At 35.5% G+C, this 16,091-nt stretch overlaps 3 protein-coding genes across 4 annotated transcripts; 1 reads left to right on the top strand and 2 right to left on the bottom strand.

Moving 5' to 3' along the window:
• Positions 1-1,685: 1,685 nt before the first annotated feature.
• LOC110628322 (MICOS complex subunit mic60) lies at positions 1,686-7,969 on the bottom strand. Of its 2 annotated transcripts, none has more exons than XM_021774934.2 (12): positions 7,654-7,969; positions 7,414-7,559; positions 6,274-7,065; positions 5,677-5,778; positions 5,407-5,559; positions 4,776-4,853; positions 4,557-4,649; positions 4,335-4,454; positions 3,259-3,336; positions 2,957-3,136; positions 2,403-2,504; positions 1,686-2,256 (listed from the first exon to the last, which is right to left on the bottom strand). In XM_021774934.2, exons 2-12 carry the CDS (start codon positions 7,492-7,494, stop codon positions 2,020-2,022), a joined length of 2,016 nt encoding a protein of 671 aa, XP_021630626.1. In that variant the 5' UTR covers positions 7,495-7,559; positions 7,654-7,969; the 3' UTR covers positions 1,686-2,019. The 2 variants fall into 2 exon arrangements, with proteins under 2 accessions (XP_021630626.1, XP_021630628.1); XM_021774936.2 differs by having other exon boundaries at positions 7,414-7,477; positions 7,654-7,968.
• On the top strand, positions 7,812-11,708 carry LOC110628064 (fasciclin-like arabinogalactan protein 21). Its single transcript, XM_021774516.2, has 2 exons — positions 7,812-7,918; positions 10,128-11,708. The coding sequence occupies exons 1-2, from the start codon at positions 7,812-7,814 to the stop codon at positions 11,467-11,469; spliced, it is 1,449 nt and encodes a 482-aa protein (XP_021630208.2). The 3' UTR covers positions 11,470-11,708.
• A 1,781-nt stretch (positions 11,709-13,489) lies between these two features.
• On the bottom strand, positions 13,490-15,745 carry LOC110627490 (L-ascorbate oxidase). The gene is made up of 4 exons (XM_021773825.2): positions 15,324-15,745; positions 15,136-15,228; positions 14,845-15,057; positions 13,490-14,742 (listed from the first exon to the last, which is right to left on the bottom strand). Exons 1-4 carry the CDS (start codon positions 15,615-15,617, stop codon positions 13,606-13,608), a joined length of 1,737 nt encoding a protein of 578 aa, XP_021629517.1. The 5' UTR covers positions 15,618-15,745; the 3' UTR covers positions 13,490-13,605.
• Between the last annotated feature and the right edge of the window lie 346 nt (positions 15,746-16,091).

The raw sequence follows: 16,091 nt of genomic DNA, 5'->3' as shown, positions 1-16,091 counted from the left end.
CCCTTTCTCATGAATTTTTGCACTAAAGTTATGCATCCTTTCTTCAATAGCTCCTTTGTCATTTTTCCAGATTGAGAAAGTGGTTTCTAAGGTCTCCTCTTCCTTCCTTTTCAAAACCTTCCCCTAAGCCCTAGAAGACCCATTATATTTGGGTTACGCGAATTGCTCTCTTCTCTTTTCCTCCTCCTCTCGATTTGGTCAGGGCTCAATCTGAGAGAAAGCTTATATTTTACCTCAAGCAAGTAGACTATGGGTGGGGTTTTGCTCCTTCGTTGGGTTATTCCAAGCTTTTTTCAAAAATTTTAAAACAAATAAAGACTTCCTTAGTTTCTGACTCCATAAAACACTTGGTAAATCATTTCGCCATAGTTGGGGCTAGAGGAAATTTTGACTAGGGGTTGGATTTGGGATGGGGTTATAGATTCCTTTTGCAATTTTCCGCCTGTACTTCACTTTTATAACTTTTTTCCTTTTCAAGTACTATGTCTTTAAGTGTTTGGATATCCAACCTAAGGAAGACTATTATTCTGCTGGTATTATTCGCTTCCTTCAATATTTTTAATATGTTGTTTTCTATTTTTGTACTTACCTTTTTTGTTTTCATTTTAACTTTCATATGTCATGTCCCATTGATCTGGACAGAGATATCCTATTGCAGTGTATCAGACAGTTTATTATTAATGGACGGTTAGATAATATACTATATCTATTATGTATGTCACGTTAGTCTATTTACTGTGTACGTATTTTATGACCTCGACGATGTATTGAGAAGATAACCAGTGTGTGGGATATCGACATCCTACCTTAATCTCACGAAGTTGTGGCTCAACTCGCTCGATTTATATTGAGATAGATCTCCCTAATCACTGATTGGTCAAACTTACATCCAATATTGATTCAGGAAGAAGTTTACCCATTCATTCCAAGTTTCAACAGAATTAGGAGTCTCATTATAATCTTTATAACTTATAAGTCGAACTTTATACTATCCGGTTGGACCAAATAATAAAATTCATGAAATCTTTCTAAGTTTCATGTACTGTTATGATAACCAACCTTGTTATTTATATGTTATCGGGTCATGGTAACCAACCTTATTATTTATATGTTATCGGTTTCTATTCGCACAAAAAAATTTAGATGTGTAGAGCTCTAATCTGCTTTAAATTGTATTATAACCGCTTATTGAAAATTAAAAATTTTGAAAGAATTTCATACAATTGATTTTTTTTTTCAATTATTTTAAATTAAAGGAAAAAAATTAATTTTTTAAAATAAATAAAAATTATATATAATTACATAAAAGCTTATTTTAATTCTTTCCTTAGCATATAAATCATTCCAAATAAAGGAAGTTGAAGCCCCTAATGAATTTCCAAAAATAACAATCTTTCCAAAAATTAAACAAAAACCAAAAGCAGAAAACAGAATTAAAACCAAACATCCCAGCTTCTGCTTTGTTTCTTTTTTTAAATGCTTAGTATCTTTTTGTCGTAAAAGAAAAAGCCTATTTCATTCTCATCCAAGTAAAATAAAATATGGAAATTTCATTTTTCTTTTATTTTTAATGTTACCCCAACAAGGCAGTACGTACTTAAGAAAGACATGCAAATTACAATTATTAGTAGCTTTAGCGTTTGGCAATTCCAAATAAAGTCAGGAAATTGACAACTCACCTCAAATGTGAATGCCATCATCATATGGCACCATATACTTCTCATTAACAAAGTAATAAAGGAAACAAATTGTTAACAGTTCATCCTCTCAATCTCACGTCTCAGGAAAAAGAACACGAAAAACACTTTCGCGCAACGGAAAACAAAATTTTATTCTCAGATTTGTGGACAATCTACACAATTTTGGTGTCATAATGATTGAAAAATCTATTATAAATTTGAGATGGTCAGTAATAAACTCCTCATATTCTTTGTGTGGGGAATTATCAGGGGAAAAACCACACTGTTGCACGCATAAATGCTAGATCAATTATGAGAGATTGCTCCTTAATCAGATGTATTATTGGGTAAGGCTTATGCAAGCAGCATATGACTGAAGTACTGTTAGAGCCTGCTCTGTGATAGCTCTATTCTTTGCTCGCTTCACCCATTCATCTGCTATCTCCTCTGCCTTGCTGCCTCTGAGTCCTTCTTGAAGGGCATCAGCTGCTTCAGCAAGCTTTCCCTCGGCTAGGAAACTTTCGACTCTGCTAATAACAGATTCAATCCCATCACCGGATGGATCAACTTCCTTAAACTGCACAAAAGCCAAAGCAATTCTTAAGACAGCTCAAACAATACTTTAATCCTGTGAGTTAACTAAGCAGTAAAGGGCTGCCTGGGCATTCCAGTAAACGGACTAATAGATAAAATTGTTTAAAAGCTAATAGCACATTTGCATACCCTCAACCAGGACGCAATGTGTGCCATTGCATGAGCCCATATGCCGCCACCACCGGCTGGGATCAGAATGTAATGCCGTAGTGTCCCTTTCAATGCATTGAACTGCCAAAAACAAAATGAAGATTTGTCGATAATAGTAGTACCTTCTGAAAATTGTTATATTAGGAAATCAAGCATTATTTCAATAAGAAGACTGATGTTCAAATTTATATCATACCGGAGAAGCACATTAAAATTGACATAAATATACATATAGTTGTTAAATAATCATCACATTTAACTTATATTAGGTAAAGAAGGACAGCATTTTGTGCTCTATGCCAATGAAATTATTAGTTCAAAGTTTTAAGCAGAGGTTGTAAAGATATCAATCTACAAGAATGAATATGTAGCATACAGCAGTTAGTGGATTTTTATTTATTCATTGGATAGTTTGAGGGGGTGGATTTGAACCGTCAACTTCCTCTTCCTAGATGCAAGATCAGAAATCAATTTGGCTATGCTTCAACACTTGCTAGCATATATTTTAACAGTGGGACACTCAAGGAACTTACCTTCTGATTCAATTGTAACAGAGTATCTGTACCATGGTATCGAGTGTCTTCAGGAAGGGTTGATAAAACCAAATGCACAAGAGAGTCCTTATCTATGCCTTCTAGATAAGTGTTCAGAGAATCTAGCTCTTTCTGAATTGGAAGTCCTTTGGAAAGTGCATCTTCTAATGCAAGTGCTCCCTGCAATCAACATAAAGAATGTCAATTTGCTGGGTAGACCCAAACAAACACACCCACCCCCAAAAAAAAAAAAAAAATAATACATCTTCTACACTCAACTAAAGAGAGAACAAGATCATTACCAAAGCAAGCTTGTGAACAGAATGAATTTGACGAGCCTCTTCAGATCGTGCATAGAATGCCATACACAAGGCATTAATCTACAAAGGAATTAAGAAACTAAATAACTTGCACAATAGAGAAATACATAGGGTGCCACTAGGTTATTGATTGAAAAAAGTCAATACATAAAAATAAAAAGCAAAAATAAACATATAGATACCAACTAATGCAAGATATGAATTATTTATCAGTGATAAGCCTCATCGTCACATGAAATGAAAATATAACATGTTTCCAGTTCAATGTTGGACTCTGCTAGGCATATAATTTAATAGCTCCACCAGGAGCAATTCATGCTTATGAATTGTGGCAGACTACTTGTATAAAACATTCAAAAGGAAATATGAAGTATATTAGTAGCCAATAATCCACACATGCTAAGCAAAATATCCCAAACTTAGTTTTGCAATAATCTTGTTGTTGGTCTAATTAGTTACCAAAAGTATGCAATGTAATCTAGCAGTTGATTGAAATGAGTTTAATCTCTCAAAACATGAATTTCTAATTTGCAGATTGCAAATGCTAATACATAGGACTTGTTTTGAAGATTATTTCCAATCCTTCCCATGGAACTGGTTTTATTTTTTTTTCCAATCTCTAATATAATGGACTTATCTCAGTAAATTTTGAAGCTAAAAATAATAGAGATACAAGAGAGTTGCACTCTCTTGGTCCCTTTTAAGTGCTTTTTTCTTTATACATATAAAGAAAAACAGGGACATTTTGCCTGCCAAAGGAAGAAAAACTGCCCATCTACAAGAGGTATTGGTGCCTTTTTTAGCTTTGGCCAATAAAAATTTTGCAATCAAGTGCATGGTTTCAATAATTTCCTTGATAATGAACCTTTGTTAAGGTCATGTTCCACCTCAACCCTTGGTCAGACCATTTAATTATCTTCTCAACCAAACATAACAAAGCTGCTGAAATTTTTTTCTAGCAATGCAGAAGTTAAAATTTGCATTAATTATTTTAAAAATCATATATTAACAAATAATTGTGAAATTCTATTTCCATATAACTTTAACAAATATCTTACATTGAGATTCGCTTCAGCCATCTTTTCAATCTGTGCAGCCTTCTCACTTGCGATTGCTGCAGCCAATTCTGCTTTTGCCAGGTCCTGGAACTTTTTCAGACTCATTTCTGCTTCGTTTTCCTGCAATTATACCAGTAATATAGCAACTAAGTTAATCAGTCGTCAACTGCTCAAATAGGATAACATGATGCCTTTGACAGAACCAAAAAACAGCATGCATACCTTTTGTTCAAGTTCCATCTTGAGTTTTTCTTCCATCTTTTCCTGAAGTGTTCTGATGGCAGCTGCTGCTTTTGCTCGCTCTCTTTTTAATTCCTGAAATGATAGAATTTTTAATGAGGGAAGCAGTTGCAGACATATGCAAGAAGGTTAGACTCATTCAACCATTTACATCATTCATTACAAGATAATTATGGGTAAGCAGCGAGAAATCTGTACAACCTTATCAAGTATTGCCGCCTCTTCTGCACGCATAAGTTCTCTAGCTCTTAAATCTCTCAATTCCTTTTCGTACTTCTCCTGAATGGGAGTGAAAATATTAGTAGAACTAAAAATGTCCAACAGTCTTAAACATCCTGAACTTTTCTTACATTTAATGTTATCCAATTCTTTTAATTTATCATTTTAGTCATAAACTTCTAGAGTAGTATTTATTTTTATCCAACAGCTGAAGGGCACATGCTATAATTGATATGGTTCTTGTTGTAGCATCAAAAAAAACTTGCTTATATATAATTTTTTTCTCTTGATATAAATATTAATTTTTAACACAGATGCATATCAGAATGCACATGTAGAATAATTTTAACATGACATCAGTTGCAATGTCAGCAATGGCACGCCATTTTCCATTAGGTAAAACTGATACTTATTTCAAAGTTTATGGACAACTGGATAAAACTAAAATAAATGGATTCAACTGAAAAGCCAAGTAAAGTTGAAAATATAGGCTAATTAAGTCATTTTAGAACATAACAAAAACTTCGCCATACCAAGTAAAAGTATTAATGGAAAGAAAACTGTAGATAACAACATGAGCAATTTATTTTTCGAAGCTATGAACTAATCAAACCTTCAAAGCTTTTTTCTCCTCAGCAAAGGTATGGGCATCCATCTCAGCTTGCCTCTTTTCAGCCGCATGAATTGCTTCAAGAAAACTCATAACCAACTTTCCATCTTTTGTTATAAAGCTATCGTTGAATTCCTCTATGGCACTAAGAAGAGCCTATTATTACAAGGAACCAAATTTTTAGTGTTTGCTTTCATTTTGTGTTTCCATTTGAGTAATTGAAAGTTCTTCACAGTATAATAATAAGAACATGCAGAAGATGCTCGAAGTAACCTCTTCTCCTGGCCCCTCTGTTGCAATGCTTTCTTCAGCCCTATCCTTGAGATGGTAAGCGTCAAGTAAACTTGCTGCTTCTGTACCTTTACTTAATGCAGCCTGCAATAGAGGAAAACCACAAAATTTTTTATACTCATTTTGTACACAAGTACAATTCAAAAACCTGGAATCATCACCATTACCATAATTTTCACGGTAGATGCATCAACCGTACAGCAAAGCCTGATCATTATTGGGAATGCAAATACAAATATGGTTGGGTTTATCAGGTTTTTCTATTGAAACTTCATGAAACATTTATCCACTTAGATTAGAAGGAAATGCAGTGATTTCTGATAAAATATACAAATAAAAAATAATACAACAAAAATGTACCATCTTTGTTTCTTATTTTCATTTTTTTTTTCAGGAGAAACCTGGTAGGTACAACAGAATATACAGCAATAACTAATGCTTCTGTCATCTTCTGTATAGTGCAATGTGAAATACCACTCCTCATTTTTTAAAGCAAATATACAACAATATTCCTAGATGTTACATTTTAAAGAACTAGGAGGCCAGAAAGAGAAAGTAAAAGAAATTACTATCAAGTACCTCCGGTCTGTCTTCTGCAGCAAGATGCTGTGGCACTGTTTTCATTTCACCCTCTCCAGGAACCAACTTGACCTGGTTTTGTTCTTGTGTAACTTGAACACCCTCACCCGTTTCTCTATAAGTTTTTGATTCAGATTGTTTCTCGACCTTGTCAAGACTATGTTCAGTATTTATATTTTGAGAAAATCCTGGTACTTGTCTCTCTTTAACAGCAACTGATTCATCTTGGGCTGCACCATATTTTTCTTGAATATTGGGCTGGTCTATAACTGGTGTTTCCCTTGAGGCTTCATGATGATGAATGCCTTTTTGTGATTCAATCCTCTCCTCAGCTTGAACATGAGAAAGATCTCCATGAGTTTCATCCTTGTTTTTGGTTTCAACATGAGGAAGATCTATACGAGTTTCAGCCTTCTGCTGAGCTTCAACTTGAGGGACATCTATCTGACTTTCAACCTTTTCTCCAGACTGCTCCAAACTGTGACTTAAGTTGCCAGGTTCTTCTTTGCCGGTGACAACCACTTGCTCTCCGAAATGTTGGGTTTCCTTTACCTCTTTATCATCAATGCCAACCCTAGCTAAGCCTTCCTGCTCTTTAGTAATAAATTGGTCTAAATAACCTGATTGGTATGCTAACAGAGCAGCACCAGCAACAACTGTGGTTCCCAGTAGAACTTTTGGGAAAACACTTTTTGATTCAGGTGGACTACCATTGGAACCAGCTTTTTGGGGGGCATTTTTCTGGAACGAGGTTGAAAATTTCTTCCTTGAAGAAATGATTGACGGTATAGGCTGCAGTTGTATCACACCCCACCCAGTAACAGTTCATGAGAATTAAATGATTAACCAATTAACGAACAAAAAACAAGCATATATATGTATAGGTAAACCAAGTTCCTTCCACATTCATTTTGCTTTTCCGCACTAAAACACACAGCATTAGAAAGAAGCAATTGTTACAATCTCAAGTTCCATTAATAAAATGCCATTACAGAATTACAAAACAAACTATAGTAAATATACATATCCACAACTCAAGAATTACATTTCAGACGCAATTAAACAACAATTCCAAGTATAAATAAAGTAACCCGGCTAAACGAAAGCATGTGAGAACAATGGGTCAGTCAAATTACATGCCTGAGATGTAACCCGCCTAGGGATTCTCCTCACTGATCGACGAGACGATAACTCCCAAATCGACCTGAAAAGGAACCCCATGAAGAATTATCATCCGGTGAAGCTCACAATGATATCGATGTACAATAAAGAAAAAGGGGAAAGCCCTAGAACACAAGTTGTATAAGTCAAAACAAAAAATTTGATATGGTAATTAAAGAATGAAATGGTAATGAGTAGCTGTAAACTACAAAGTCGCACCTTCGAAACATTGTTTATGAGGGCTTATCTTGCGACCAAAGGGGCGCAATTTGGTAAGTGTTTGATAGAATGACTGAGAGAGCAGGAAATGTTGAATCGATAAGAGAATCAAGAAGAAAGGTGGGTATGGTGTTAGGCTATAGGCGTTGAAATACGGGATGGGTAGTAGTAGTTTGGGTTTGGGCCAGTCTTCGAATAGTGAGAGATTTAGCAGGGAGACGATCGCGTTCCGGCAGCTGCCGCGACAGGAGGAGCTGGCTAGATGGTGGGAAGGACTCTTCTGAGTTCTGAATATTACCTCGATTATGTATCCAAAACCATGCGTGCCCAGAAAATTAAATTTTATTTTTAATTCATTTAATTAGAAATTTAAAAACTCACATATTCAATCTAATCATAAGTGCACGGTATTAAATTCGGGAAATTTTAAGTTTTATTTTTCTTAATTTTTAATTTTTATTTTATAATAAAAATTAATTAAATTTATTTTAAAATCATTTTTAATTAAACTCAAAGATTTTAATTTTCAAATTTAAATATAATTTTTAAAAACAAAAATCAAATTAAAGACGGTATTATTAATATGAAAAAATAATTCATTTCTTTTTTTATATATAATTTATTCCAAAACAAGCCATATAACTTTTTTGTCTTTTTAAAAAGAATAAAAATATTTTCAATTTCTACAAGCATGTTAAAACCTTTAATTTTCTTGATTTTAATTTAATTTAAATTTTTTTATTAAATTTATAATTTTGTTTTTTGAAATGGATAGTCGATATTTTTTTATAAGCAATGTTAAAATTGATTGTAAATAAATTTATCAATTAAATCGCTTATTTAAGTGTTGCAGCAATTGATTTTGAAGCAATTCTGAAATTGAGTATAAACTTTTAAAGTTAAGTTAAAGTAATTAAAATTTCAAAATCGGACATACTTATAAAAAATATAAAAATGTCTAATTTTTATTATAAATACTGTAATTATTTTTTTAGTAGTTTTTACTCAATATTTTTATAATATCTAGATACTCTAATAAATATAAAAAAATTCTACTGGTATTTATATATATATATATATATATATATTTTTTTTTTTTTTGAGAAATAGAGATTTCATTAAATAGTGCTTAGAAGTCGAAGGAAAAAAAAAAATTTTCATACCGAGATAAAAGTCTAGTCCAGCTCCTGCAAAGCTATCCATCCAAGGTAAAAGAAAACATGAAAAATCCTAGCCAAGAGAATCCGAAGCAGGCGCCATTCATCTTCCATATGAGATTAATACACCAGTTTTCCTTGAGTTCAACAAAATTCATCCACCGTCGCTCCCAATTCGAGGGGCCGCACCAGGCTAAGAAAACAACATCATATAAAGAAACCAGGGCACACAGAGTTTCAACGTTGAGGTGAGAGGAAGAAGGCAAGATTACAACTAGTTACTCCAATATCTCCACCAGCAAAGTATAAACTTTCAAAGGATGAGAAATAGAGAATTTACCAACATTTAAGCTGTAGGTATGGATCAACCATAAAGTGCAATTTAAAAAAAATAAATCTTTTGCTCTAGTTAGATAAAAAAAAACCTTCTATCTAACGTCTGCTTCCATCCTCTAGTTAGAAGGTGAAGGGGTGCTGATACCATTCACTTTAAATAAGAGAAAACTGTAAGATGCTCGCTATCAACTCAAAATTAGAGTTATTCTTCGTTTAAGAGAAAGTAAAATCTGTTTTCATGTGTGAAAGGAGCATATATTTTCAGAGTTTCCATCATAACTAAGAGAGTAATTTTTTTTTGGACCCTCTCTAATCATTTGCTCTGTTTTACTCGATCAACAAGATAGTAGAAAATCCAACCATTGCTATCAAAGTTATAATTTCAATCTTATCGGATATAAATCTTTTGCCCATGTGCAAAAGTATATAAACATTCAATTAATAATTTTAATATATATTTATTAGTTAATAAAAAATTAATAAAAAATATGAAAATTTTAATTTCAAACCAGGGTAATTGATTGGAATCGACAAAAAAAAAATTGATTGGATGTGTAATATTACTCGATTATGAGTGTATGCTACACTGTATAAACGGTGTTCACTTGAAAAATAGGGAATGTTAATGTGTGAAGGAGTGCTCATCCAAATGCACAATACCACATTGCCGATTTTTAGTTGATCTTTTGGTGGAATAGCAGCTGTTGCCAGGCTCTGATCGCCGCCTAACGAAGATCACCATAGAAGAAAAAGACTCCATGCAACTTTCCCGCCAAAACTAATAACAGAAACAGAGATACAAAATTGACACGCTCTACAACCCAAGTAACTGTCATTAATTCTTGATTCCCGATACAATCAGTCGCCTTCACACGCTCTCACCACCTCCCCAGCTAACAGAATCCTGTAACCGCTCCCTCTTCAAGCCCTATTCGCCTATAAATACCCCACACAAACCCTCTTCTTCATTTCATATTTCAGTATTTCACAGCTCTCTTCCTCTGTCATGGCGGCCTCTCTACCATTTGTTGTTCTCTTTGCGATTTTGATCCTCTTTCTCTTCGTCTCACAAGCGATTGCCGATGACGGCTTCAACTCCTCCTCCACTTTCTCTCTATCACCTCCTCCACCGTCACAAACGCTGCAATCAACTTCAATGCCACCACCGTCATCGCCAACAGTCTCAAGCGATCTCCATGAGAACTCCTTTTTCTCTCACACAGCTCTTCTCGCTCCAATCCTTTCTCATCTCGGCTTTAACGAGCTGTCCATGGCTGCCCCTTCTCTCTCCTCTGATTCCGCCACCACCGCCTGGTCTGGCCCCTCCACACTCTTTGCTCCTTCTGATTCTTCTCTCCATACGTGCTCATCTTGCTCCATTCCAAGTATCCTCCGTGAACATATTATTCCTGGTCTTTACACCATTGATTATCTCCGCAAGCTCGCCTTTGGCACTAAAATAGAAACTCTAAGCCCTGGTCTTTGCCTCACCGTGACTTCCACTTCGATACCAAACGCAACCGCATCAACCAATGCAGTGAAGGTTTTCATAGGTGGTGTGGAAATAACGCATCCAGATCTGTTCAATAATGGTTTGATTGTAATTCATGGAATTCAAGGCTATGTCGCTCCTCTCTCTCCATATTCTTGCGATGTGGAGAGGTTAAACTCGCTATCGATTCCGTTTCACGTGCCCGCATCTCGCCAGATTCACAACCAGCCTTTGGCGCAGCCTTCTATCTTGCGCTTGATGCTGCGTGATGCCATGCTTAGGCTCCGCAACAATGGCTTTAACATCCTCTCTCTCGCTATGAGATTGAAATATGCTGAGCTGGCGAGCTTAAACAACTTGACGGTGTTTGCTCTTGACGACGCTTCAATCTTCTCTGGATCTCACTCATACATCAGTAGCGTGAGATTTCACATGGTGCCTAACCATTTTTTGACTGCTACTGACCTGGAGAAGCTACCAGTGGGGGCCATACTGCCAACACTCGAAAGAGGGCAGTCTCTGGTGGTCACCACTGCTGGTGGAGGAGGTACAGCTGCATACCTGATGAGAATTAACTATGTGAAACTTAAAGTGCCTGATATGATCCGTAATCTGAAGATTGTGGTACACAGTGTTTATTTGCCGTTTCCAAGGATACATCCCGCTGCTGCTGGCTTTGAAGGTATGCTGGGGGAAGAATTAGACGGTGGAGTTCACGCGGCACTAGATGGAGCTTGTTCAGCTGATATGGAGAAGGGTGGAAGTTGTGGTGGGGTCCGTATGCCTCAGGTCAAGCCAGCGGTGATGATTGGAGATCACCATGGACTGTAGGTGAAGTGAAGAGTAATGTCTTTTCTTAATATTGAGGGGTCCGATTGATAGCTCACATTAGCTTGCTTCTTGAATGATGGTTTTCCTTCATTGTTAGTCTGAGTGGAGTCAGCTTTTATTTTTAGAGGTTTTTGGTTGCCACGTGCCTGTAACAAAACATGTTGATAGTATTGCACTATTGCTCATTTAAGCAGGTTATGTACCGAATGCTATGGAAATGCCCGTTTTGAGTTTTCTTATGAATGCTGTTTGCAATCTCATTTCATATTTCGTCTGTATTGCTCATTTAAGCCAGGTTCTGCTGCTTTCAAATAATTCCTTGTCTGCCTTTCCTCTTTTTTTTTTTTTTTTTTTTTTTTTTTCTTTTTTTCTTTTTTTGGGTAAAAAAGAAAATGGACTGAAATGCAAAGTGGGTCTCCACAAACGGATGGAACTTTGTACAAGCTGATGAGGGGGAATGTGGTAAGATATGGGCTTCAGCTCGAAGTAAGCCCATTTAATGGCCTCAGTTACTGTCTTCCGAGGATCAGCTTACAGTTTATTTGGATTTTGGCCCGAGTCAAGTTTACTGGTGGGCCCAAACTATTTGTCCCATCCCTAAGGGAATTTTAATCAAGCTGCCTAGAAGATAATCAAATTATAATACAAATTGTGGACCCAAGTGGCATTAGCATCTCATACAGGTCCCTAGTCCCTATCGCATGGATTCACTAGCCTTTAATGATAGGCATAATATGCAGTTATTATCTAAATAATTTATGTATGATACTGTCCACTTTAAGTACAGATGTATGTATTCTATTCACCCAGTTAACTGAAGACTATTCTACGTGATCTATTAATTTGATAAAATAAAATATTAATTTTTTTATACATGAATTTAATTGCTGCAACTTGTATTAAGTAACTAGCTATGGAAAGTGATCAAGTAGGACAAATAGGGAAGTTTGGCCGGCTGAAACATGCTTTCTTGCGTTATTTATGGCCAGAACCTGCCGTAGAAGCTTCCTTGATATTGATCTCGAGTCTCTGACTACGATGGCCAATTGGCCATAGGCTTCCATCAATACAAATGTACACAACACAAAATTATCGCTTCATTGACAGCGGGGACACTGCCAATCCCCAAATAGCTTCACCTTAGTTGTTCATTGTCCATATCCCCATTAGAAATCTACTATTAAGTTATACTTTGACTGTACAATTGGTTGACTTGGAAAATTCAGCAGCAATTATACACACCCATGACCCAACCCTCCAAACTCTATTTACTCTCTCAAATGGGAAAGCAACTATGGACAGGAGAGGAAAGAAGAGGGTACATATTAAATTTCAATTTATATTAATAAAATTATAAAAGTCAAACACAATTAATAAACTCATTCTTATCATGAGAGAATATTTTAACATATATAAATATAAAGACTCTAACTCGTCATTTTAATTTTTTTTTTTTTAAATTAAAGGTGAAAGAAAATCTAACAAACTAGATCTAATTACTTTTAATAATTTAAATTACTTTTTTTATACTTTAATGACTTTATCATCTGTACCATATTCATGCTTCCTATATTATACAAACAAAAATCTTTGAATTATTATTTGTAAAGGGAAACTTTAAATTTTGAATAAGAATTTGCAAGCAAATGTTACATGTGAAACTTTCAGGTTGTCCATCACATTGCAATCTCCCAGACTGCCATATAATGGAAAGTGTGTCTTCACTTTTACTTTTTCTTTTCCTTTTCTTTTTCTTTTTAAAGAAAAATTAGAACAAAAGAAAAGTCTTGTGATTCAATTATTTCAATTTTGAATACAAATTTGTATTATACAAAAGAATCATATGTGTACATCAAACGAGAAAAAAAAAAAAAGTTGACATCGCATACATACACATCTTCAAAGAAGATTGCGTACTAACACATTTTGAAGGACCTATCGCACTCTACAAATCACCAATAGATTACTTAACTCAAGAAGTACTGAGATAACTTTTTTTTATGGAGCATATGAAAGAATACATTAATGAGTTTGACGCTGCATCTAATAAATAACTTTAAGATTGTTGGAAGTCTGGATAGACAAAAATCCCATAAACCAGTAAATGTTAGGCAGCATGGTTAATTTCCTCAAGAACTATGGCCTGTTGAAACCTTTACTTTCACCACAGCCCATAATAGAGGAGGGCAATTTTCCTACCTTGTCAATCCCTTCCTCAAACACCACTCCCATTCCCATAAAGAAATGTGATTCAATATGGCAATGAAATAACCAGGCGCCAGGATTATCTGCCTGAAATCTCAAAGCAGTCCATCCATAAGGATGAACCGGCACCGTATTCTTCATTATGGGATCCACCAAATTGAACTTGTTCTGGTCATTATATATGTCAAATTTGCCCTTTCCATAGCCGAGAACCCAGAAATCATGCCCATGGAGATGCCAAGGATGTGTCTCGCTTGTATTATTATTCATGGAATTTGCATTTTGTAAAATAACATCCACTGTTGTGTTGAAGGCCAGGCGATAAACGGCATTGCTAGTTGTAGCATTTGGGTTGTCGGAAACATTATAAATATTATAAGTCTTGAAGTCATAGCCATCAGGAGGTGGGACTTGGCTGAACACATGGTTTAGTTTGTACTTCAGTGATATAAGATAAGGGGTGTGTGGGAGGTTGAAGGAGACATTATTCACTGACCATCTCGTAAAACCGTTTACCCTATTTTGTGTATTGAGCATTACTATACTTCTATGAGCGATTTGGGGAGGTTTGTGGATGTGATCTTTGTGAGCTTTAATGGCTAGACTTTGAGCAAACCTTGGTTCAACATCATCCCATGCAGGGCCAGACGGAGAAGTCGTCGGAGGAAACCTCTGGGGATGGTTTGGGTAGTAGTTAAAGATGGCTTGGCCAGGTGGGGTTGATGGTTTTCTACTGACAACGTTGGTGGTCATCCAATAGTTTCTGGAGGGATCTTGGTCAGCTTTTATTAAAACAGAGTATGTCTCGCCGGAGTATATGAAAAGATTCTGAACTACAAATGGTTGAACGTAGTGCCCATCTGCTTCCACAACAGTCATATTGTGTCCTTCAATCTGAAAACTGAGAGCTGATAAGGCTGTCAAGCTAGAAACTCTGAGCCGATATGTCTTTCCAGGGACAATCGTCATCGAATAAGGAGAGCATTCAGGATTTGAAGCATTGCATACACCAGCTGGTATCCCTGGAGTTGAGCAGTTGAATTTTCCTTTTCCTTGTATTAACAGTGACTGGAAAAATTGAAAAAGAAAATGTTACCCACATTAGCAAACTGCAATCTTGACGAGTTCATATAGTTAGCATTGGACTAGGAAGCTGTCTGCTCTACTTACGTGAGGCTCCCCAACCCAGACAAAGGGAATCGAAGATAATCCTACTGATTGTTCGTAAGTGCTGTTATGGTACCAATCAGTAAGGATGATGCTTCGATCATAATTATAGGCAAATGGCTCAGGTTGTCCAGCAGGTGGTGATACACGAATTGATCCATAAAGCCCTGCCTCTCTTTGCATTCCATAGTGGGCATGATACAAGTATGTTCCAGGCTGCAAATTCATTAAAACATCAGCAAATTGTTCTAAAAAATCAGGAATCTCGAGTTTGAATCCTGAGCTACAACTTACTCTGTCGACGACAAACTGATATTTGAAGGTATCTCCAGGAACAATTGGACACTGAGTAACCCCTTCTGTTCCATCAAACCAAGGTGTTCCAATCTGTGAATACACAACACAAAAACACATGAAAATCTAATTCAAGAAATGGGTCTCTGAATTAGAAAGAAAAATGGAAAATCTGATGATTGAGCAACCTGTCTAATTCCATGCCAATGGATTGCAAGATTCTCTGTTAACAAACTGTTCTTAACTTCAACGATGATGGTATCATTTTGCTGTGCAATGATTGTGGGTCCTGGACTTCTGCCATTAATAGTAATAACCAACTTCTTATAGCAATCAGGAGACTTGAACTCATACTTAACCTCCCATTTGTAATAACGAACTCTGGCCTCTGCAACTGGTACACTTGTTAAAGAAAGCAAGAAGAGGAAAAAGAAGAAGAAGAAATTTGTGGCAGATCTTGTGCTATATGAAAACTTCACCATGTCAGCAAATCTGTTTAGCTGAAACTAAATGAATATAGAGAAATAGTATGTGGCTATTCCAATTCAAATTCCAAGCTGAGAAGGTAGGGAACTGATATTCTCCTTTTATAGTAAGCTCTGATTTTGACCAACGTACCTGCTCTACCCACCCCACAAGAAAAAAACTAAAAATTTTAAAAAAATATAGTTGTGTAGATTAACACAAAGAAGGTCTCAATCAAACATGAATCAAGTTGAGTGCAAGGGCTTATCGTGTGGAGTGTGATTTGATTACCGTCTTCTCTTTACTGCAAATTTTTAAACTATTCATATTTTTATTTTCAAAATTAAATTGAATTTGAAAAATTCAATGGTAAATTACAATATAATATTGAAATTTAGTTTGATTAAAAATAATATAGTAATTTAACTTTTTTTAAATAATGTGATTTATAAAATTTTATCTAATCATATAAAAGAAAAGGCATATTCAAT

This window comes from Manihot esculenta, chromosome 12 (genome assembly GCF_001659605.2).
Source record: "Manihot esculenta cultivar AM560-2 chromosome 12, M.esculenta_v8, whole genome shotgun sequence".
Classification (NCBI taxonomy): domain Eukaryota; kingdom Viridiplantae; phylum Streptophyta; class Magnoliopsida; order Malpighiales; family Euphorbiaceae; genus Manihot; species Manihot esculenta.
This window is presented reverse-complemented; position numbering and strand designations above follow the sequence as displayed.